Source organism: Ranitomeya imitator, chromosome 3 (assembly GCF_032444005.1).
Source record: "Ranitomeya imitator isolate aRanImi1 chromosome 3, aRanImi1.pri, whole genome shotgun sequence".
Lineage (NCBI taxonomy): Eukaryota > Metazoa > Chordata > Amphibia > Anura > Dendrobatidae > Ranitomeya > Ranitomeya imitator.
Genome location: NC_091284.1, coordinates 486,464,742 through 486,487,723, shown reverse-complemented (window position 1 = coordinate 486,487,723; position 22,982 = coordinate 486,464,742). Strand labels below are relative to the sequence as shown.

The window sequence follows — 22,982 nt, the reverse complement described above, 5'->3', positions numbered from 1 at the left end:
TGGAATAATTAGCTGATGCCATGTCACGTTTGGAGAGCCCCTGATGTGCCTAAACAGTGGAAAACCACTAAAAGTGACACAAGTTTGGGAACTAGACCACTTATGGAACTTGTATAGATGTGTATTGAACACCTTGAACCCCCAGGTGCTTCACAGAAGTTTATAATGTTAAGCTGTGAAAATAAAAAAATTGCACGTTTTCCCACAAAAATCATTTCAAGCTGCAAATTTTGTATTTTAACAAGGGCAAAAGGAGAAAATGGACCCCAAAGTTTGTTGTCCAATTTCTCCTGAGTGCACCGATACCCCGTATGTGGTCAATAACTACTTTTGAGGCACAGTGCAAAGCTCAGAAGGGAAGTAGCGCCATATTACAGTGCAGATTTTGCTGCACTTGTTTGAGGGTGCCATGTCACAAACATAAGTGACCCCATTTTATCAATTAAACCTCTCAATGAATTCATCTAGGGGTGCAGTGATTATATTGACACCACACACGTGTCACAGACTTTTATACCATTGGGCAGTGAAGAAAAAATAATTTACATTTTTGCAACCAAGATTGTGTGTTAGCCCCAAATTTTACATTTTCACACTGGTAAATGGGTAAAATGGCACCAGAATTTGTCCCACATTTTCTGCTGAAAGTAGAAATACCCCATATGTGGATGTTCAATACCACTTTGCCATACGGAGTGACTCGGGAGGGGTGGAGCACTATTTGCCTCCTGGAGTGCAGATTTTCCTAGGCTAGTTTGCGGATTCCAGCCCCTATGTGCTAGGAAAGCAGAATCCCCCCCCTCAAGTGACAACATTTTGGGAATTTATCTACAGATGTAGCGACGATTTTGACTACATGGGTGTTTTCCAGAAACAGGCAGCAGTGGATGTTGCTGAGTGAAAGAGTATGCTGAGTATCACATCAGGATTCGACAGACGAGGAAGGAGTAGAGCAACCTTCCCGGCAGGACTCTGAAGGAACCCACGGCCATCTTTGGGCTGGGGGTCTCCATGAAGACCAGCAAGACAACGTGAGCGTACGGATTCCCTGCGCGATGCTCCTCTATGCCGCTGTCACTACTGACAGCGGCATCAGAGGGGTTAAATGCCCGCGATCGGTGCTGACACTTGCACGTGATCGCCGCAGCGCTCAGCGTGAGGCTGCGCAGTCACCGTGCTGTACCCTGCTGTTTTCGGGAACGCAGCTTACGCAAAGCAGTATATGTACAGTATGACATGTCGGGAAGGGGTTAATCATTCCTCCAAGAATGAAAAGTCAAAGTTGTGGAATTATTTATATCACACAGGATAGATAGACATGTTAATGATATGCAAATGATAAATAGAAAAAAACATTTTCAAAATGCACTTGGGCACACAAATCAAAAAAATACACTGCTGGCAGCTTCATTCACAATTGCTGACCACTTACTTTTTATATGTACCGTATTTTTCGGACTAAGGCACACCAGAAAATGGGGAAAACAAATATTTGAAGCAAAAAATGCGGTAAAATATTTAACAACATAAATAACATACTATTATGTTTGGTGTTATTATGTATACAGTAATAGTATGTTATGTTGGACGCTATGGGTAGAAGATGGTGCTGCGGGACCAGTGTGGTGTCTGTAAAGTACTGTATGAAGATTCTGGAGGGTGAGTATAAGAAGGGGGGCACAGGGCTTATATTTAAAGCACCACTCCAGCACTGAAACATAACGCTGGAGTGCTGCTTTAAGATCCCATGGGAGAACTATAACTCCCAGCATGTTCTGCATATCATATGGCATGCTGGGAGTTATACGGTATCAAAACATCTTTATTAAATATTTTCTATACATATATAGTACAAAAAATATCTCAGAAACAAAGAAAGAAAGGAAAAAGGACCCTAGTACCTGGACGTGGGTCCAGGGCATCAATGCATGTACATTGTGAATATCATCATGGTAATAAAAAGGGCACTTTAAATCATCAGTGCACTTTATCAGCCATAATAATTGCAGAAAAAAAATCTTTAAAGCCAATGCACATCAATAATTATGCTGACCCAAATGCACATATTACCATAAGAAATGAGTCAGATTTGTCAGACGCCTATCATGAAAAAAAAAAAGTCCCTGGGACTGCCATAGTGAAATTGCACACCAAACTGAGAGACCGTTCCTTTAATTGCTTTAATGCTTACCCATGTTGTGAGTAGAAAGATGCCCAGGAGCCAAGCACACCCCCTCTGACATGCGGTGTCTGCAGGACCTATGATGACATCATGAAGAGGGAGGGCTCTGTGCTGTCATGTGATGCTCCAGCCCGCCCTCTTCATGACCTCACGCAGGTCGTATACGCGAAGACTCAGTATCAGTAGGATCCCGGCTGGTGCTGTCCGGTATGCAGCATCCCTCACTCCTCTGGCACCCTGCTCCTGCCCCCTCTTCCACCGGACACACGATCTCCTCCCCAGCCACTGCAGGAATCTGGCGCTGGGTAAACCATGTGGGTCCGCTGTTTAAGTGAAGGAATATTTGCTGCTCACTGCTCAGCGCTGACGGATGGGCGGGGAATCGGCTAATGAATATTCACTTTAAGCATTAGGACCACGTGGTTTCCCCAACGCTGGGAATCCTGCAGCAGAGACCTTTTCCTGCCTCCTGGGAGTGTGATCCCACTCCGCTGCTGCCCCTCCCCACATGTTACATTTGGACCATAAGACGCACCCCACACTTTCCTCCCGAATTTGGAGGAAAAAAAGTGTGTCTTGTGGGACAGTAAAATATGGTACTCTAAAGGAGACAAGTCTGGAGATTTTGCAGGCCAAGGCAGCATACTTTTGGCCACACAGGCTGCTCACAGTAGCACGAGCAACATGCCGCCTGGCGTTTATTTGAAAACCTGCTCCTTAGACACTTTGGAGAAGTGGTTTCATGACCAAATCGATGTTATTCAGAGCCGTATCTGGAAAGGAAGACTTGATTGAGGACACTTGGTACCGTACATTATTCCACCCCACACCATAATCCTGGGAGTATGACTAGTGTGATGTTCCCTTGTGAAGGCCTCTTCATTTTGTTGCCCACGTGGTTTTGTCAGATTCGAAGAATGGAATGTAGTGATCCATTGTGTGCAGGTGAAATTAGATGTCACATAACCATGACTCTTCCTTTTTGGTGTTACACTCCCCAAAATTGAAATTACTTCTATATACCGTATAGCCTTGAATTTTCTTTTGGTGACCTAATTCTCCTTAACAAGAACTATTAATTACAACAAAATGTTAAGCTTCCCTGACTTAAATGAGAAGTAGATTTCCTTGCTAGGACAGTTGTATGTTTTATAATAAATATTTTAGATTTTTTGTCTGTTTAGTGTACTCATATAGGGGTTATCCGGGACTGTAATTTTTTTCTATGCAGCTTAGTACTTGTTGGCAGGTTGCTTGCTCTGCCATGCACCTGGCTAGTAATTTTCCTACTTCCTGTGATGTCACGTCAACAGCAGCTCCTTTCCTTCTGTTCTAATGTTGACATGCAGTTGACAGTGATGCCTCTTCGACGGTGCAGAGCTAAAGAGAAGGAACTGCTCTGTTGTAGTAACGTCAAAGGAAGTAGGAGAATTGCTGCAAGGAATGGTGTGTGACTTTTCTGAGGTGGGAGAGTTTGTTGCATGGCAGAAAAAGCAAGTAGTTGGGTATTTGTTACCGATTTAGTGCTTGGCTCTGAGGAAGAAAAAAGTTAATGTTCGGCTGGATCTTGGACACACATTTCATGTACATATGTAATCATGACTGTATAACCAAAGATAACAGATGTTTTCTTCTTTTCCCCTTTATCACAGCCCAGTGATTTTTCCATATCACTAAAGGCATCAGGAAAAAACAAACACTTCAAAGTACAGATGGTGGACACAGTCTATTGTATTGGACAAAGGAGGTTTAAGAACATGGATGAACTTGTGGAACATTACAAAAAAGCCCCCATCTTCACTAGTGAACATGGAGAAAAGTTATATCTGGTGAAAGCGCTACAGTGACATCAGACTGATCCGTGGCCTCACTTACACTGGCCTCAATCTTCAAGCCTTAGTTCCGAAAAATGACTTCCATGGAACAGAGCCATCATTACAAAAGCCGCAATCTTTACAATACGGACCCTCTGATAACACAAACACTCTGACATAGTACTTTTATCTTTTTTATTTGTGTGTGTTCTGTCTTTTCTGTTTTGTAAGTCATCTTGCCCTCAGGTTAAAGACCTCACTTAAGTGACCATTGTAAGCACTCACTGTCATGCCTTGGTTGAAAGTCTCCTATTCTGCACATGTTTACAGTTCATAGCTAGGTATGGCTAGCAAGAGGAATAGGGGGCAACTTGAAGCAGTGTTAAGATACTTTAATTTTTTTTAATCATATAAAAACATAAATCTTTATTGAAAGACATTAGGCACAAAGAAATGCACTGAAGCTGCAGCAAATAGTAATAATACTTTAGACATGCTGTATCGGTTGTGGCTGTGAAACTTGTAGCCTTGTCGCTTACCAGGTAGTTTATTGAAACCGCTCCTAGGCTCTATAAACACTCTTTACACTGTACAGTGCTCTGCCACTACAATACAATACCTCCTCACCGCTCTGCTGAGTGCACAAAGTATGGTGGCAGTATATCTCAGAATACCCTGGTGACATGATTGTAGTAAATGGTGTATTTGGTCTGTCATTACCGCAAAATAATAAAGTTCATAAGCAAGTTATTTAATTCAAAGTTCTACATGAAAAGTAACCAAATGTGCCATCTTCATTTTTTTTCTATGCCCCATCTCCTGCCTGTTATAAATATACAATTAAGTATTTAATTCTGAAAGTAAAATGTATGTGTAGCTGTAAAAGCTAATACAGACAAATAAAAAAATGTTTTTTTGAAATGGTTGTGATGGTTTTACAATCTCAAAAGGTTAACTAAACTGTACATGGATTACTTGTGAATTGCTTTACAATAGTCTAATCAGGCCAGCCTTAGAGTACCTTTGACCAGTTTCAGCATTTTGTAAGAGGACCTGTCACTAGTTTAAAAGTGGCCAGTGACTTAAAATCCAATAAAGATTATTTGGAAAAAAAAAAAAAAAAGTGGCCAGTGATTGCTCTTTCTTTAGTCCTGCTGCTGTCATGACTTTTTTAATCACTTTACAGTTCCAGAGATATGGGCCTTTGTACTTAGTGCTAATTTTTACGGTCTTGGTTAATACCATAAAATATTGTGCATAAATAAAAAAGGCAAATATCTCTGGAACCAAATGGCTGATTAAAAACACAATTACAGTGGGTACGGAAAGTATTCAGACTAGTGATGAGCGAATATACTCGTTAAAGTACCGTCACACTTAGCGACGCTGCAGCGATACCAACAACGATCTGGATCGCTGCAGCGTCGCTGTTTGGTCGCTGGAGAGCTGTCACACAGACAGCTCTCCAGCGACCAACGATGCCGGTAACCAGGGTAAACATCGGGTTACTAAGCGCAGGGCCGCGCTTAGTAACCCGATGTTTACCCTGGTTACCATCGTTAAAGTAAAAAAAACAACCACTACATACTTACCTACCGCTGTCTGTCCCCGGCGCTCTGCTTCTCTGCACTACTCCTGCACTGACTGTGAGCACAGCGGCCGGAAAGCAGAGCGGTGACGTCACCGCTGTGCTTTCCGGCTGCCCGGTGCTCACAGCCAGAGCAGAGAAGCACAGTGCCGGGGACAGACAGCGGTAGGTAAGTATGTAGTGGTTGTTTTTTTTACTTTAACGATGGTAACCAGGGTAAACATCGGGTTACTAAGCGCGGCCCTGCGCTTAGTAACCCGATGTTTACCCTGGTTACCAGCGAAGACATCGCTGAATCGGCGTCACACACGCCGATTCAGCGATGTCAGCGGGAGAGCCAGCGACGAAATAAAGTCCTGGCCTTTCTGCCCCGACCAGCGATATCACAGCAGGGGCCTGATCGTTGCTGCGTTTCACACTGGACGATATCGCTATGCAGGACGCTGCAACGTCACGGATCGCTAGCGATATCGTCTAGTGTGACGGGGCCTTTACTCTAGATTTCCCTAGCACGCTCTGGTGACCTCAGAGTATTTTTTTAGTGCTCGGAGATTGTTTTCCTCACCTCAGCTGAATGATTTGCATCTCTTATCCAGCTTGATTACATGTGGGGATTCCCTAGCAACCAGGCAACCCCCACATGTACTTATGCTGGCTAACAGATGTAAATCATTCAGCTGCGGCGATGAAAACTAAATCTCCGAGCACTTACAAATACTCAGAGGTCACCCGAGCGTGCTCGGGAAATCTCGAGTAACGAGTATATTCGCTCATCACTAATTCAGATCCTTTTAAATTTTTCACTCTGTGTCATTGCAGCCATTTGGTAAATTCAAAAAAGTTCATTTTCTTATTAATGTACACTCAGCACCCCATCTTGACTGAAGAAAAAAACTGAAATGTAGATTTTTTTTTTTCGATATTTATTAAAAAAGAAAAACTGAAATATCACAAGCTCACAAGTATTCAGACCCTTTGCTCAGACACATATTTAAGTTACATGCTGTCCATTTTCTTGTGATCCTCCTTGAGATGGTTCTACTTCATTGGAGTTCAGCTGTGTTTAATAAAACTGATAGGACTTGATTTGGAAAGGCACACACCTGTCTATATAAGACCTCACAGCTCACAGTGCATGTCAGACCAAATGAGACTCATGAGGTCAAAGGAACTGCCAAGAGCTCAGAGACAGAATTGTGGCAAGGCTATAAAAGAATTTCTGCAGTACTCAAGGTTCCTAAGAGCACAGTGGCCTCCATAATCCTTAAAGGGACTCTGTCACCTGAATTTGGCAGGACTGGTTTTGGGTCATATGGGCGGAGTTTTCAGGTGTTTGATTCACCCTTTCCTTACCTGCTGGCTGCATGCTGGCTGCAATATTGGATTGAAGTTCATTCTCTGTCCTCCATAGTACACGCCTGCGCAAAGCAATCTTGCCTTGTGCAGGTGTGTACTATGGAGGACAGAGAATGAACTTCAATCCAATATTGCAGCCAGCATGCAGCCAGCGGGTAAGGAAAGGGTGAATCAAACACCAGAAAACTCCGCCCATATGACCCAAAACCAATCCCGCCAAATTCAGGTGACAGAGTCCCTTTAAATGGAAGAAGTTTGGTACCACCAGAAGTCTTCGTAGACCTGGCCGTCCAGCCAAACTGATAAATCGTGAGAAAGAGCCTTTATGAGAGAGGTAAATAAGAACCCCATGATCTCTGTGGCTGAGCTCCAGAGATGCAGTAGAGAGATGGGAGAAAGTTCCACAAAGTCAACTATCACTGCAGACCGCCACCAGTCGGGCCTTTATGGCAGAGTGGTCAGACGGAAGCCTCTCCTCAGTGCAAGACTTATGAAAGGCCTGCATAGAGTTTGCTAAAAAAAAGCATTTGAAGAACTCCCAGACTGAGAAATAAGATTCTCTGGTCTGATGAGACGAAGATATATCTTCTTTTTGGTGATAATTCTAAGCTGTATGTGTGGAGAAAACCAGGTACTGCTCATCACCTGCCCAATGCAATCCAAACAGTGAAACATGGTGGTGGCAGCATCATGCTATCGGGGTGTTTTTCAGCTGTAGGGACAGAACGACTGGTTGTCATTGAAGGAAACATGAATGCGGCCATGTACAGAGATATCCTGGATGAAAACCTCTTCCAGAGTGCTCTGGCCCTCAGACTTGGCCGAAGGTTCACCTTCCAACAAGACAATGAGCCAAGCACACCGCTAAAATAACAAAGGAGTGACTGCATAACAACTCTGTGACCATTCATGACTGGCCCAGCCAGAACCGTGGGGAGACCTGAAAACGGCTGTCCACCAACGTTCACCATCCAGCCTGACAGAACTGGAGAGGATCTGCAAGGAAGAATTGCAGAGGATCCCCAAATCCAGGTGTGAAAATGAAACAAAAAGAGTGAAAAATTTAAAGGGGTCTGAATACTTTCCGTACCCACTGTATAATACTCAGAAGAGCCTTGGGGGAAAAAAAAAGAACAGAAACTAGCCAATTTTGACATGCCATATCCCCTTCAGACTGGCCACATAAATTTAATGGTGGCTGCAGAGCTGAGTAAAACATTTTTTTTATATTTCTACTCTCATTGGCTTGTAAAGTGTAGGTTATAGTTTAAGTCCAAGGGGGAGTTGCCAGAGATTTTTTTCACTGGTTGTGTTTACGATTCTGCCTGTATGATGCTGACCAATCATATGCAGACAGTAATATACAAGGGGAAAAAATAAACACTCCTGTAATGGTAATAGAACAGGCTTTTCCTGTATGAGATCTGTAAGGACAGTCTGCCTCCCTCAGTGGACTCACTGCAGACTGATTACAAATGGAGAGCAGAAATTACCATCATGTTCATCTTACAGCTGTTGGTGTGAGAGGATAGCTAGTACAGCAGAGCTGAGCTTTGTCTCTTTACATACACGTCTATCAGCTCTCTCACAGTGCTGTCAGCTCTGCACGATTACCCTTCCCCCACACTGATCACAGTGAGATGAATGGTGTTGGTAATCTCTGCTCTATTCCCAACACTTTGTAATCACACCCAGCTCTGCAGTGAGGAGAGCAGATGGTCTGTCTTTACATTCATCCCCCTTGAGAAACCGGCACAAAACTCTTTAGGGGCCATGTTCTTTTTTTCCCCCTGTATGCAGCTTGTTGATTGGTCCATGTCATACTGGTGAAGAAGTACCAACTCCCAATGCAAAATATCTGCTCACTCCTCCTTCGACTTACATTATAAGCATAAATAATGGCCTAAACTTTACAGGTTAATATATCTGCACAGTAATTGGAAATGAAAGCTACATTTTACTCTGCTCCCCAGTCACTGTTCCATGATGTGGCCTGTTTAACATGATCAAACTGGTGAAAGGGACTTTTTAAATTACAAAGGCAGAACTCACACTTGCAAAATTACAATATACACCCACACAGTTGATATTGAGGCTCTATATGCATGTGCATGTAATGAAAATGTATGTATATAATATGTACATGCTTTTTGCAGTCCAGATTCCTTTGTTGCATTTTAACATGGCTTTGTAATATGCCGCTCTGACTATACAAATCTCACAAGGCTATGTTACATGGTACAAACTCAGTTATGTCCCTCCTCAAGGAAGGTGTGCATCATTTAGTTTAACTAGACAGTCATTTGGCGTAGTGCAGTATATAATACAGGACTTGAGTACTTTCTTGTTGGATGAACCCAGACAGAAGCCATGAGTGCTACCAAAGTGCTGTTTCTGTCTGTCATTTGCCTGATCTACCTGGCTTCATTTAGTAAGTATTTTTTCATCAAATGCACTAAAATTGTTTAAATACTATGTGATTTGTTTTTTTTATTTTACATAAGTTTTCGTTTATTAAGTGCGTTTTTCTAATGTCAAAATGAAGGTGAGTCTTAGTCCTAGAAAATACTGTATATATAATTTTTTTTTAATTTCTTTTGTATTTTATGGCTTTTCTTTTATACTGGTTTCAACAATGAGATTCCAATATATATATATTTATAGAGAGAGAGAGAAAACACTGAAAAGGGAAGCACTTAAAAATGATAATGTTTTAGCTTCATTGGTAACTGTGTTAATGTGATATTTCGATTCCTGAGATAATGTCTTGAAGGGTCTGTATGACAGAAAATACCCAAAAGTAACACCATTCTAAAAACTGCACCCCTCAAAGTCCTCAAAACCACATTCAAGAAGTTTATTAACCCTTCAGGTTTTTACTTTTTTCACAAAAATTTAACTTTAGCCCCTTTTTTTTTAATTTTCACAAGGGTAACAGGAGAAAATGAACCTCCATAATTTGTAATTTTTCCTCAGTATGCAGATACTACATGTGGGGGAAAAAACTACTGTTTAGGCGCAGGGCTTGGAAGGGAAGTCGTTTCATTTGACTTTGTGCATTCAAAATTGTATGGAATCATTAGCAGATGCCATATCTACTTTGGAGAGCCCCTGAACGGTAGAAACCTCCCACAAGTGACCCCACTTAGAAAGCTAGACCCCTCAAATGTATCTAGATGTGTGATGAGCACCTTTAACCCCCAGATGCTTCACAGAAGTTAATAACGTAGATCCGTGAACATAAATCACATTTTTTTCCCACAAAAAAGTTTTTAGCATTACATTTTTATTTTCACAAGAGTAACAGGAGAAAATGGACCCTAATATTTGTTGTGCCATTTTTCCAGAGAACACATAATACATACCGTATATACTCGAGTATAAGCCGACCCGAGTATAAGCCAATGAATGTGTTATATCAGCCTTCTGCTTCTGAATATGAGGGAAACAAAATAAGGGCAGTAACCCTCATTCCAAACCAATATCGCACTTACTGAGTTTATTGGTGTAGCTTTGATAATATTACTGTTTTATCTGCTGCAGCTCTGCTAGTTCTCTCAATGATGTACTCTAACCCCTCTTACACCATTGTTTGACAGCTCTCTGTCTACACTGTGCACAGACATAAATATGCCAATCAGTGGTGGAGGAGGGGATCGCTAGAGGTCATGACTATTACCGTATATTCTCGAGTATAAGCCGACCCGAGTATAAGCCGCCCCCCTAATTTTGTCACAAAAAACTGGGAAAACTTAATGACTCGAGTATAAGCCTAGGGTGGAAAATGCAGCAGCTACCGGTAAATTTCAAAAGTAAAAATAGATACCAATAAAAGTAAAATTAATTGAGACATCAGACGGTTAAGTGTTTTTGAATATCCATATTGAATCAGGAGCCCCATATAATGCTCCATAAAGTTTGATGGGCCCCATTAGATGCTCCATAGAGATATTTGCCCAATATAGTGCTGCACAAGTGTTATGGCCCCATAAGATGCTCCGTACAGTCACTGCCCCATATAGTGCTGCACAAACGTTATGGCCCCATAAGATGCTCCGTACAGTCACTTGCCCCATATAGTGCTGCACAAGTGTTATGGCCCCATAAGATGCTCCGTATAGTCACTTGCCCCATATAGTGCTGCACAAGTGTTATGGCCCCATAAGATGCTCCGTATAGTCACTTGCCCCTTATAGTGCTGCACAAGGGTTATGGCCCCATAAGATGCTCCGTATAGTCACTTGCCCCTTATAGTGCTGCACAAGTGTTATGGCCCCATAAGATGCTCCGTATAGTCACTTGCCCCATATAGTGCTGCACAAGTGTTATGGCCCCATAAGATGCTCCTTACAGTTACTTGCCCCATATAATGCTGCACAAGTGTTATGGCCCCATAAGATGCTCCGTACAGTTAGTTGCCCCATATAATGCTGCACAAGTGTTAAGGCCCCATAAGATGCTCCGTATAGCCACTTGCCCCTTATAGTGCTGCACAAGTGTTATGGCCCCATAGCCACTTTCCCCATACAATACTGCACAAGTGTTATGGCCCCATAAGATGCTCTGTATAGTCACTTGCCCCATATGCTTTTGCTGCTATAAAAAAAATATCACTCTCCTCTCTTCGCTCAGGACCCCCGGCGCTTTCAATATTTACCTGCTCCTCGTGCGGCTCAGTCTTCGGCACTGACGTCACCGCGCCCTCTGACCTGAGCGTCACAGCCAGAGGACGCTGAAGACGGAGCCGCACTGGAACAAGGAGAGGTAAATATCGCGCAGCGCTGCGCTCCCCCTCCCCGTATACTTACCTGCTCCTGGCGCTGTGCCCCTGCTTCCACCACTGCATCTTCTTCCTGTATTGAGCGGTCCCCTTTATGGGAGGTGGAGCCGCATATTCATTACTGTAATGAGGTGTACCATGTGACCGCTCAGTACAGGAAGAATCTGCAGCGCTGGAAGAAGCAGGGACGTCCAGGGACCGCGCCGGGAGTAGGTAAGTATAATTACACAGCCCCCGCCCCCCCCCCCCCCCTCACCTGCCGACGCCTGGTATGACTCGATTATAAGCCGAGAGGGGGACTTTCATCCCAAAAAAATGGGCTGAAAATCTCAGCTTCTACTCGAGTATATACGGTATGTGGGGGGTAAACTACTGTTTGTGCGCACGGCAGGGCTCAGAGGAGTGACGTTTTGGAACTCAGACTTTGATGGAATGGTCTGCGTGTGTCATGTCGCATTTGCAGAGCCCCTGATGTACCTAAACAGTGGAAACACACCTGCAACCAGAATGTCCTACTGTGTCAGATGCCTTCTCTCTTGTAACATCAGCTACTCCATTCGCCTTCTGATGAACTTACGCCATGGAAGGGAAACGCATTGAGGCAGTTTTTTTTTCTTCAAATACCAGATAAGAGATGCTTTATTTTCCATTATGGTGCTATTATAGATATGTTGCAATTGGCTTTTCTGTGGCAAAAGTTGGGTAAAGAGTGTTTTACATGCATTATTCTTTCTGTCTTTGCCATTTTGATTACCCGCATTTTTCGGACTATAAGATGCACCGGACTATAAGACGCACCCAGGTTTTAGAGGTGGAAAATAGGGAAAAAAATATTTGAAGCAAAAAAGGTGTTAAAATATTTAATAACCTAAACATACTATTATATGTGGTGTTATTATATATAATAGTATGTTATTATGTTGTTAGCTGCGGGTAGAAGATGGTGCTGCGGGACCAGTGTGGTGTCTGTAAAATACTGTATGAAGATGCTGGGGGTTGAGTATAAGAATGGGGGCACAGTACTTTTATTTAAAGCACCACTCCAGCACTGAAAAATAAAACTGGAGTGCTGCTTTGAGATCCCATTGGGAGAGCTATAACTCCCAGTACGTCCTGCAGAACCTATGGCATGCTGGGAGTTATAGTTCACCACAGAAGTGGCAGAGCGCTTTGTGTGTTGTAGTGACTAACCTTTTAATTGTGGCAGCCAGCCACACTGGTGAGGTAAAATGCTGGAGCATCCCATCCCATGACACCACAGAGCGCTCCCTCTTGTTGCCTCTCCACAGCACAGGAGTAAGCTTGCAGATTGTAGTGTGGTGTCCTCAGGACCTGTGATGACATCAGAAGAGGGAGGACTCTGTGCTGTCATGTGATGCTCCAGCCCGCCCTCTTCATGACATCACACAGGTCCTTATGCCTCAGCATCCAGCACAGCCTGTCAGGTATGCAGAGATCTTGTCTCCCCTGGCTCCCTGCTACTGCTTCCTGCTCCACCAGACACACAGATCTCCCCAGCTGCTGCAGGAATCCCCTGGGGAAACCATGTGTGTCCCTGTGAAGGAGTATTCATTTGCTGCTCCTGACTCACAACTCAGCTGACAGGTGGGCGGGGAAGCAGCTAATGAATATTCACTGCACTTTAATGATCGGGACCATGTGGTTTCCCCAGTGCTGATTCCTGAAGCCAGGCAGGGACATTTTTCTGCCTCCCAGTGCAATCCCACTCACTGATGCCCCCTCCAAGTTACATCCTTACCATAAGACGCACCCTCACTTTCCTCTCAAATTTGGAGAACAAAAAGTGCGTCTTATGGTCAGAAAAATACAGTACTTCATTTGTCTTGGACTGTGATGTCATATTGATATTGTTATGCATGACATTTTGTGGGCATAGTGCAATATATACATGACCGATCTGGGGTTAACTCAGTCTGGGTAAAAAAAAAGTAAAAAGGGCACGGTTATTGCCACTGATCGTTTTTTGGCGATCAAGGTTACTATATAATTTGTATTGCTGTTACCTGCATGATGACTTCTGATTTATACAAAGCACTATAACACTCTGGCTTCCATCTCGACTTGTTTTGGATTGTGATACCATAGGTATCATTGAAAATTGTTATGCATGACATCTTGTGGGCATAGTGCAATATATATATATATATATGATCAATTTGGGGTAAACTTAGTCCAGGTAAATAGTCATGAGGGCATTGATACTGCCACTGATCTTTTTTTTTTTGATGACCAAGTTACCACATATTTTGAATTGCTGTTATCTGCATGATTACTCTTGGTTTACACAAAGCACTATAGCACTTTGTCGACTATCACAATACACCATTGGAACAATTTCTGTAAAACCTGGGTTTTCTTTGGCTATCTTCATCACTGAGAAACCTGAGTTAACTGTTAAACCCCCCTCCCCCAACCATTTTTACACCTTCACCTCACCTTTACATTCAGAGATTTGGTAGGGTGAGCCGACTGTGAGCAGGTGCGCCATTTGCATATTCATATAAGGTGCCAATTTCTGCGGCAAGGCAGGGACATACAATTAGGGTAAGAGGAGGGTGAATTAGTTTAGTATTACCCCTATCTCCCTGCATATAATATATACATTATATTTTTTGTGCCTCTTATCTGGTGTTTTGAGAATCCTTTTTTGGTCTTATGTTACAATTGGAGTGGTTATTTGTGGTCTCCTAAGGGGGGAAATTATATATTCTGGTTGGTTCTGAAGAATAGATCACCATTTCAAGGACATACTTCCTTTGGTCCACCATATAATATGACCGATGCACTTCACTCTTCTTAAATCAGCACGGCACACCGGTTGGTTTTTAGTTGGTCATTTATTGTCCTTACATAGGGTAGGGCAATTTAGGTGCATCTAGGGCCAGCCTACGTTGAGCGGGGGTGCCACATTGCGCTCAAGAGGGTGCCAACCTCCGCTGCCAGGAAGGGTACACTAGGGCTTAATAGGGCCTTTTAGGGCGTATCTGTTACTATCCACTCTTCAGTTTGTTATTGGACCGGCTGGTTGCAGACTTTGTAAAATTATTTGTGGTTTTATTTTAAAGAATTTAAATAAAATGTAGTTTTAGATTATAGTATTTATATCAGACTGGTTTGATTGACTATACTCCACTATCTTTTTCTGTCTAAAGAGTGGAATCCCCTCCATGAATGACCCCATTTTGGAAATTGGACGCCTCAATGAATTTATCTAGATGTGTAGTGAGCACCTTAAGCTACAAGTACTTTTCATTTTCACAAGGATAACAGGAGAAAATGGATCCCAAAATGCGTTGTACAATTTCTCCGGAGTACGCCGATACTCCATATGTGGTCAAAAACTACTTTTGAGGCACAGTGCAAATGTCAGAAGGGAAGAAGTGCCATAAGGTAGTTCAGATTTTGCTGGAATGGTTGTGCCATGTCATATTGGCAGAGCTCCTGAGGTGCCAGAGCGGCAACAAATCCCCCTCCCCATAAGTGACCTCATTTTACAAACTACACTCCCCATTGAATTAATCTGGGAGTGCAGTGAGGATGTTGACACCACATGTGACTAACAGAATTTATTCCATTGGGCTGTGAAGAATGAATAATTACAACTTACCGCTAAAATGCTGTTTCAGCACCAAGTTTTTAATTAGTAGGGAAAATGGACCTCAGTTTGTTGTTCAGTTTCTCCTGAGTGCGCAAATACTCTACTGTAATTGGGAAATACTTTACAGGCACAGTGCAAAGCTCAGAAGTGAAAGCGCTCCATATTCTTACAGTTCCGATTTTGGTTTGAGGGTGCCATGACCCTCTGGCGGCAGAGCCCGTGAGGTGCCAGAACAGCAAAACTCCGCCCCCCTTCCCAAAAGAGACACCATTTTACAAACTACGCTTCTCAATGAATTCATCTACGGGTGCAGTGATCATATTGACTTCACGTGTGTGTCACATAATTTTATACCATTGGGCAGTGAAGAAAATATTACATTTTTTACAACCCAAATTTTATTTTAGACCCAGATTTAACATTTTCAAATGGGGAAATGGGTTAAAATGGCACCAATTTTTGTCCCACAATTTCTACTGAACGCAGAAATACCCCATATGTGGCTGTACAATACTGCTTCGCCACATGGCAAGACTCGGGAGGGATGGTTCGCCATTTTCCTCAAGGAGAACAGATTTTCCTAGCATAGTTTGATGACTCCATATACAGAGCCCCTCAAGTGAACCCCGTTTTGGAAATTATGCAACTTTGAGAATTTATCTATCGACGATTTTGACTCCATGGGTGTTTTCCAGAAACAAGCAGTAGTGGATGTTGCGAGTTATTGCTTAGTAAAAATTCCTTGTGCTTCTGGAGACAATCAACCGTAAATTAGGTGAGCGCTCATAGCTACAGAAATGTCAAACGTGGACACTAAATGTGGTTAAGGCACAACAGCACAAAAGACTGTGTTTCCCACGCTGTGTGACAGTGTGACAACGCTGTGTGGCGTTGCGCTTCTGATCGGCGGTGAAATCATCCCCGCCGGTCAGAGAGCCGCAGTTCCCACGCTGTCAGAAGACAGCATGAGTTCTCTGTGATCGGAGGTATGAAGTTTACCTCCAGTCACTGGTGTCAGCTGATAGGACTACAGCTCCTATCAGCTGACACCTGTGTCGCTAATAACAGCACAGGAGCGGATGATGGGAGTATTCATCAGCTGCTCCTGCGCTGTAAATAAATAATGTAAAAAAAAAAAAACCTGCGTATGGTTCCCCTGTATTTTTGATAACAAGTCAGGTGAAACTCACAGCTGAGGACTGCAACCCTCAGCTGTTAGATTCACCAAGGTTGGTTATCAAGAATGGATGGGGTTGCCATGCCGTATTTTTAATTATTTAAATAAATAATTTAAAAAAACATTGTGACATGACCGGAAAGAAAAAAAATATTTTTACCACCTTAATGCTGCTAACTTCTGGACAGGTCACTATAGCCGGCAGACTATAAGGCCATTTTTTGGCTGTGGATTGCCATGGCAAACATCAGGACCACACCGTCATCTCAGGGTGCCAATGAGGATAATTAGGGAGCCCTCACACTCTATTAACCATCTAGATGTCGTAGTCACTACTGACAGCGGCATCTAGGAGGTTATTCGGACATGGTCAGTGCCAACACCGATCGTGACTGATGCAGCAAGGTGTCAGCCGTAGCGTACAGTTAATAGCTGCGGCATTTTCACCTGTAAGGGGATGGTTGTCACTTTTATCTGATGTCAGTAAAAAGACATATTGGTGGTCGTTAAGGGGTTAAAATGTGACAGAAAACCTAGAATAAGGTGCAAATGCTAAAGCCACTAAAAAACAGAAGCTTACTCCAGATAAGTGACAAAACAGCAATGATAAATTGTGGCCCTGAATCTTTTGGCTGTTTGTAGCATTCAGCAAACCTGTATGAGCGTCCTTACATTATGGTTCCCTTCTAAAGCCAGACATAAGCAGGACAGAGACTGTGACGCTGGTATTCAGTTGTGTTGTGATTCCCTGCTCCATGAATAAACATATATATATTCCTGGCTTTACACTGAGTATAGAGGCCCAGTGTGTTCGCAGTTCAACCATTTAATGGCCAAGGACTTTTTATATTTTTGTTTTTTCCTTCCCTTTTCCCAAGAGCCATAACTTTATTTTTCTTTTGACCACTATATGAGGTTTTGATTTTTTTTTAAGCAACTGGAAAATGACAATTCTGGAGTTTTAAATATGACAATACCAAATCATTAATTTGTCTTTTTATTTTTTTAGTTTATTGTATTTTTAGACCTTTGAACCTGCAATTGTTTGATGGCTTATACTAAATAGTGCAATAGAACAGTATTGCAAAATAGCAAAATCACTGTCTTATGAAGTTCAGGCTGTGGCTGATCTTCGCAATAGGACGAACACTAGCTATGGTTTGGATTCATGAGGCTGGTAACAATCTGCAGTCAAGATGCTGGCGATGGCACCATTTAAATGCTGCTCTCAGAGCTTGACAACGGCATTTAGATGGTTAAACTGTAGGGATTGTAGCAAGCTCTGGTTGATGCAAATACTAGCAATATAGCACAGCCAGCATCTGCCTGGTATGGAGCAGGCTTAGCTCCTGAGCCACGTTTACATTTTGCTTACGGACCTCAGACAAAAATGTAACTCCTAGATAACTACGCACATACTGTTTTTCACAAATGTCTAATATTACCCTAACCCCAAGTTTATTTAGGAATATGAATGTTTGGTTAGGAAAAAAAAATAATTGAATCGGTTTAATCTGATTTGGTACAAATGAAAATGACGACAACTTCACTAAAAAGGCAATGCAAGGCCACCCCAAATGGGGTATAATATTCCAGGTGCTGGCGAAAGACAATTACCCTTATTGACTGATTCATCTCTAAATGTACTAGTGTACTACTGCCCAAAACAAACTACATGATGATGATATGAGGGTCCTGCAGGGGACCCATGGTCACAGTCCTTCACTGTGCAGCTTAATCTCCACCGGCAGTTCTAGAACTAGCTCTCATCCTAGACAAAAGTAGGTTAACTCTGAGCACACGTGATAGAGGTAAAAGAGTCTGGAAAACTATGATGAAAGTTGTGCTGTCTGCAACATCATCCAGCATTGTTGGTTTGGTGGTGGATCAACGATGGTCTGGTGTGGCGTATTCTTGGAGGGTCTCGCCATCCCCCATGTGATGGCCAATGGTATACAGCCTGCTGTTAGATACCAGGATGTAATCATTAGGCCGGGGGTCACACTTGCGTCTGCAATGCAAGAGACTCGCGCAAGTCTCTCACATCAATGCCCGGCACTACCGCCGGCACTCGGGACCGGAGCGTGTGGCTGCATAGAAGTACATGACCCCAGCCTTAGAGCCACTATCGGACCTCACGCTGGTGCAATAGGCCTTAGGTTATTCCAGGTGCATTTCATTTTTACAACGGGTAATAGGAGAAAATGGACCCCAAAATTTGTTAAGCAATATCTCCCAAACACACTGATTCCCTAAATGTGGTCACATGGCATAAATTGGAAAAGAAAGATCGCAATATGACTTTGGAATGCAATTTTGCTGAAATAGATTGTAGACTACATATCACATTTGCAGAGCTCCAGAGGTGCCAACATAGCAGAAACCCCTCCTTTTACCAGTGACCCTATTTTGGAAACTACAGTACACTCCTCAATAATTGTATCTGGTTGTATAGTTAGCATTCGGAACCCACAAAGGATTCAATAATTTTATTGGACCATGAAAACAATTGTTTTTGTCACCAAAATGTTGCTTTAGCCCTAAATTTTTAAATGTCACAAAGGATAACAGGAAAAGATACCCTAATTTGTAATGCAATAGCTACAGGGTGCGGCAATACACCATATAGCTTGGAAACTCCGAGGAGAAGGAGTGCAGTTCTTTCTGGAATAGTCTGTTGGTGCCATGGCATAGTAGCAGAGCCCCTAAAGTGCCAAAACAGCAAAACAACCAATGCCCCCTACAAAAGTCACCCAATTGTAGAAACTGAAATCCTAAATGAGTTAATCTAGGGGTGTTCACAGCATTTTATGCCACTGGACCATAAAGATGGTCTTTCTCGTATATAGTAAAAGAGAAATTGTACCCATAATTTGTTACACAACTTGGTCCCGATACAGCAATACCCTGTATGTGGTTGTATTGTACTGTTTGGGCACATCACATGGCTTTAAAGGGAAGGTGTGCTATTTGACACTGAGCGCAGATTCTGCTGCAATAGTTTGCTGGCTCCATTTGCAAATCTAAGGTGCCGTAAGACCTGAACCCTTAACACCACCACCCCCACTCCCAGAAGTGACCCCATTTTGGAAAATACATCCCACGAGGAATTGATCTATGGGTGTAGTAACTGTTTTGACAAAACAGGTGTTTTCTAGAAATTAGTGGATGTTATAGAGTAAAAATTGCAAATGTGACAGTGCACACGTTATATTTTGACCAGCTTTTGCTTCTGGAGACACACACCCTGTAAATTAAGTGAGCTATACCTGCCACAGCAATGCCCATTATGTGATACAGCCCACAGCCGTGTATCTAATGGCCATCATGCGTGGAAAAGCCAACAGCCGGGTATCTAATGCTCATCATGGGTGATACAGGCCAGACGTGTATCTAATGCCCATCATGCGTGATACAGGCCAGAGCCAGTCGTGTATCACCCATAAAAGGAGGGAAGGAGTGATCGCACACACATGATCAGACCCGCCCTAGCACCATACTACGATACATGGCAAATTTCTGCAGCTGCTCCCCCTAGTGTTTAAAAGTGTAAAGTAATAAAACTTATGAAATTATTTTTCAGATTTTACTCCTTTAAAAATTAATATTTTTTAAATAAATTAAAATATTAATTATTATTTGCATCATCTACTTTTTTCCATTGTAAAACTGAAGGGGAAAAGATTAAATAAAAAGCAATGAAAACAGTCTACCCAGAAATGGTATCAATAAAAATGTCAGCTTACCATGCAGAAAGCAAGCCCTCAGTCAGTGAATTGGGATGAGCAAGTAAACTTGAGTGGAATGGAATTTTACTTGAATTTTGCCAAAAAGGTGGATTTTTTGCATTTTTTGTAAAAAAAATTTCCGCCAATTGAACAAAATTGCCATTTTTCAGAACCGTAAAAGGCCATCAAAGTGTAATGAAAAAAATATAGTTAAGCACACGTTGAGTATGTATTCGGTCAGTATTTTGCATCAGAATTTGAAAACCAAAACCAGGAGTGGGTGATACAAAAGTGGTGACGCATTTCAGTTATACTTTTCCTCAGACTGTCCCTCTCCTTGTTTTGGTTTACAAATACTGAGGTAAAAAAGCTCACCAAATACTCACTGCATGTGGCCTTTTACTCCCCTTACCTTTCCAGTCTCTCCACTTCTCACAGTCACCTATCCGATCTTTAGACCGCTGCCACTCACAATGAATTCCCTGGGCCTCCCGTGGTGGGCTGGGGATTCCAGATTTGACTAGGCCTGGTAGGGTTTGGCACAGTCATGGTACATGCCATAACCTTTGTCACGCGTTTGCACAGAATAATCCCGGGTATCTTCAAACTGTAATTTAACACGCACAGCAGCAATCTGAAGATGTGTCAAGGACTGGACAGGTGACTGCGAGGTGCGGAGGGGTCGGAGAGGTGAGAGATTTTTTTTTTTCTTCACACAGTATGTAGATTCAGCTTACAGCAGGACACTGATCCTAAATAAACTGCCAGAGCTACACTGGAATGGTTTAGATCAAAGCACCTTCATGTGTGGGAATGTCACAGTCCAGGCCGAACTCCCATTGAAAATCTGTGGCAAGGCTTGAAAATTGTTGTTCAGAGACGCCTCCATCCAATCTCACTGAGCTAGGACTAGTTTGCAAAGAAGAATAGATAAAGAATGGATAAAAATGTCAGCCTCTAGATGTGCAAAGCTGCTAGAAACATACCCCAAAATACAGCAGTAATTGCAGCCAAAGGTGGTCCTACAAAGTATTAAATACCATGTATCATTCCTTCACAAATACTTGCTACTTTGTGTTGGTATATCAGAAAAAATCCCAATAAAATACATTTAAGTTTGTGGGGGTAACGTGAAAACATGTGGAAAGTTCACGTGGTATGAAGACTTTTTCAAGGCACTGTATATACTACACTACAGCAAAGATTCCAGATGCGTGACTTCAGGTAACATGTTAGTTGCTCGTCCCTATAAAGTGCATGCTTCTGCTTCCATAGGTTACTGGCATGAAGTTGCATGGCTCATACTTATTTATGATCTAGGAGTCGCTGGTCTAAGGGTTTACAATGACAAGAAGTTTGTCTGATGTATGAAAACAGATTTGCCCTAGAAACAAAGAATGGTAATGGATGTGAGTCACATCTTGACGATATATAGAAACAAGCCTTTATTGCTTGGAAATATTTTTACATAGAAATTCTTTCTGGAGGAAGTGTGAAACTTAATTAAAGATACTTCTGCTCATACTGCAAGGAATTCAGAGCGTGCGGCATGTGAAGGTCAGAGGAATACAGGCAGGCCATGTCCTTGAAGATCATCTGCAGATGTCAGCCTTGTGCCAAGGTTACACGTTTCCTTCCTCCGTTGTGTGATTTAGGTGTGAAGCACCATCATTTAAGAGTTGTTTGGCACAACTCAGGGGAGAGCTAAATTATTGCTCTGATAAAGTGAGGCTTTCATTTACCAGAACTCATTTACTCTGCGTTAATTAAACTATCCCTCTCGTGCTGGTACAGCTGACAAGATGGCCCATTGATGAGACGCAGCCCATCAACAATGAACATGCATTGACACAGAGCTTTCCTCTGAGGACAGGGATACGAGTCACACATTGACAGCTAACCTTCATCCACAAACATTACACTCGTTAAATTGAGGGATGTCTCGCAGTGCCGTAGGAGGAATGGCTGGACGATTTATCAAGAATGCTTATTCTTATGGTTTAAAAGGTATTTCCGGTCCAAAAAGCAAAGTCTGCAGTAATACTGTGTGACTGTAGACTGCCGAATTGTGACATTGTGTGATAAACATATTTTCATTATTCCCCTGTATCTGAGGTCGCATGATTGCATGTATGAGAGATGCATACTTGCGATCATGTGCCCACTAGACTTTCCTTTGCGTCTCAATTTTCTAGAAGATAGATTATTTCGAAAGTGACCATGAGTATGCAAATCGCATAGATGCGGTCAGATGACCACCCATCTGTATCCTGTAACAATTCGGCAGTCTGAAGTCATATAAAATGACTTCAGACTTTTCTTTTTAGACCAGACAACTCGTTGAAAGCCATCTTTCAGGTCTTTCACATTTGTAAAGGTCTCATATTTGGAATCTTAAATGGAATCTGTCACCCAAGTAATAAGGCTGGTTTCACACATCAGTCGTTGCACTGGTTGCCCATCCACTAAAGAGTCCAATATAAACTTATCACTCTCGCCCACAAAGCTCTCCACAGTCTGGCACCACCCTACATCTCCTCCCTTGTCTCAGATTACCACCCTACCCGTGCCCTCCATTTCAGTAATGACATAAGACTAACATCATCAATAATCCGAACCTCCCACTCCTGTCTCCAAGACTTCTCGCATGCTGCGCCAGTTCTCTCGAATTCACTACCCCAGACAATTTGGGTACGCTAATTCCCAATACCCACAGTTTTAAGCGTGGCATTTGTTTA

The 22,982-nt window shown here is 42.5% G+C and overlaps 1 protein-coding gene across 1 annotated transcript in view; it reads left to right on the top strand.

Annotated features, from left to right (window-relative positions):
• NCK2 (NCK adaptor protein 2) overlaps positions 1-4,917 on the top strand; it is a 92,235-nt gene extending 87,318 nt beyond the window's left edge. The window contains exon 4 of the mRNA XM_069757580.1: positions 3,835-4,917. Coding sequence (XP_069613681.1) covers positions 3,835-4,029 — 195 coding nt within the window. The 3' untranslated portion in view covers positions 4,030-4,917. The remainder of the gene's footprint in view (positions 1-3,834) is intronic.
• Positions 4,918-22,982: the final 18,065 nt, after the last annotated feature.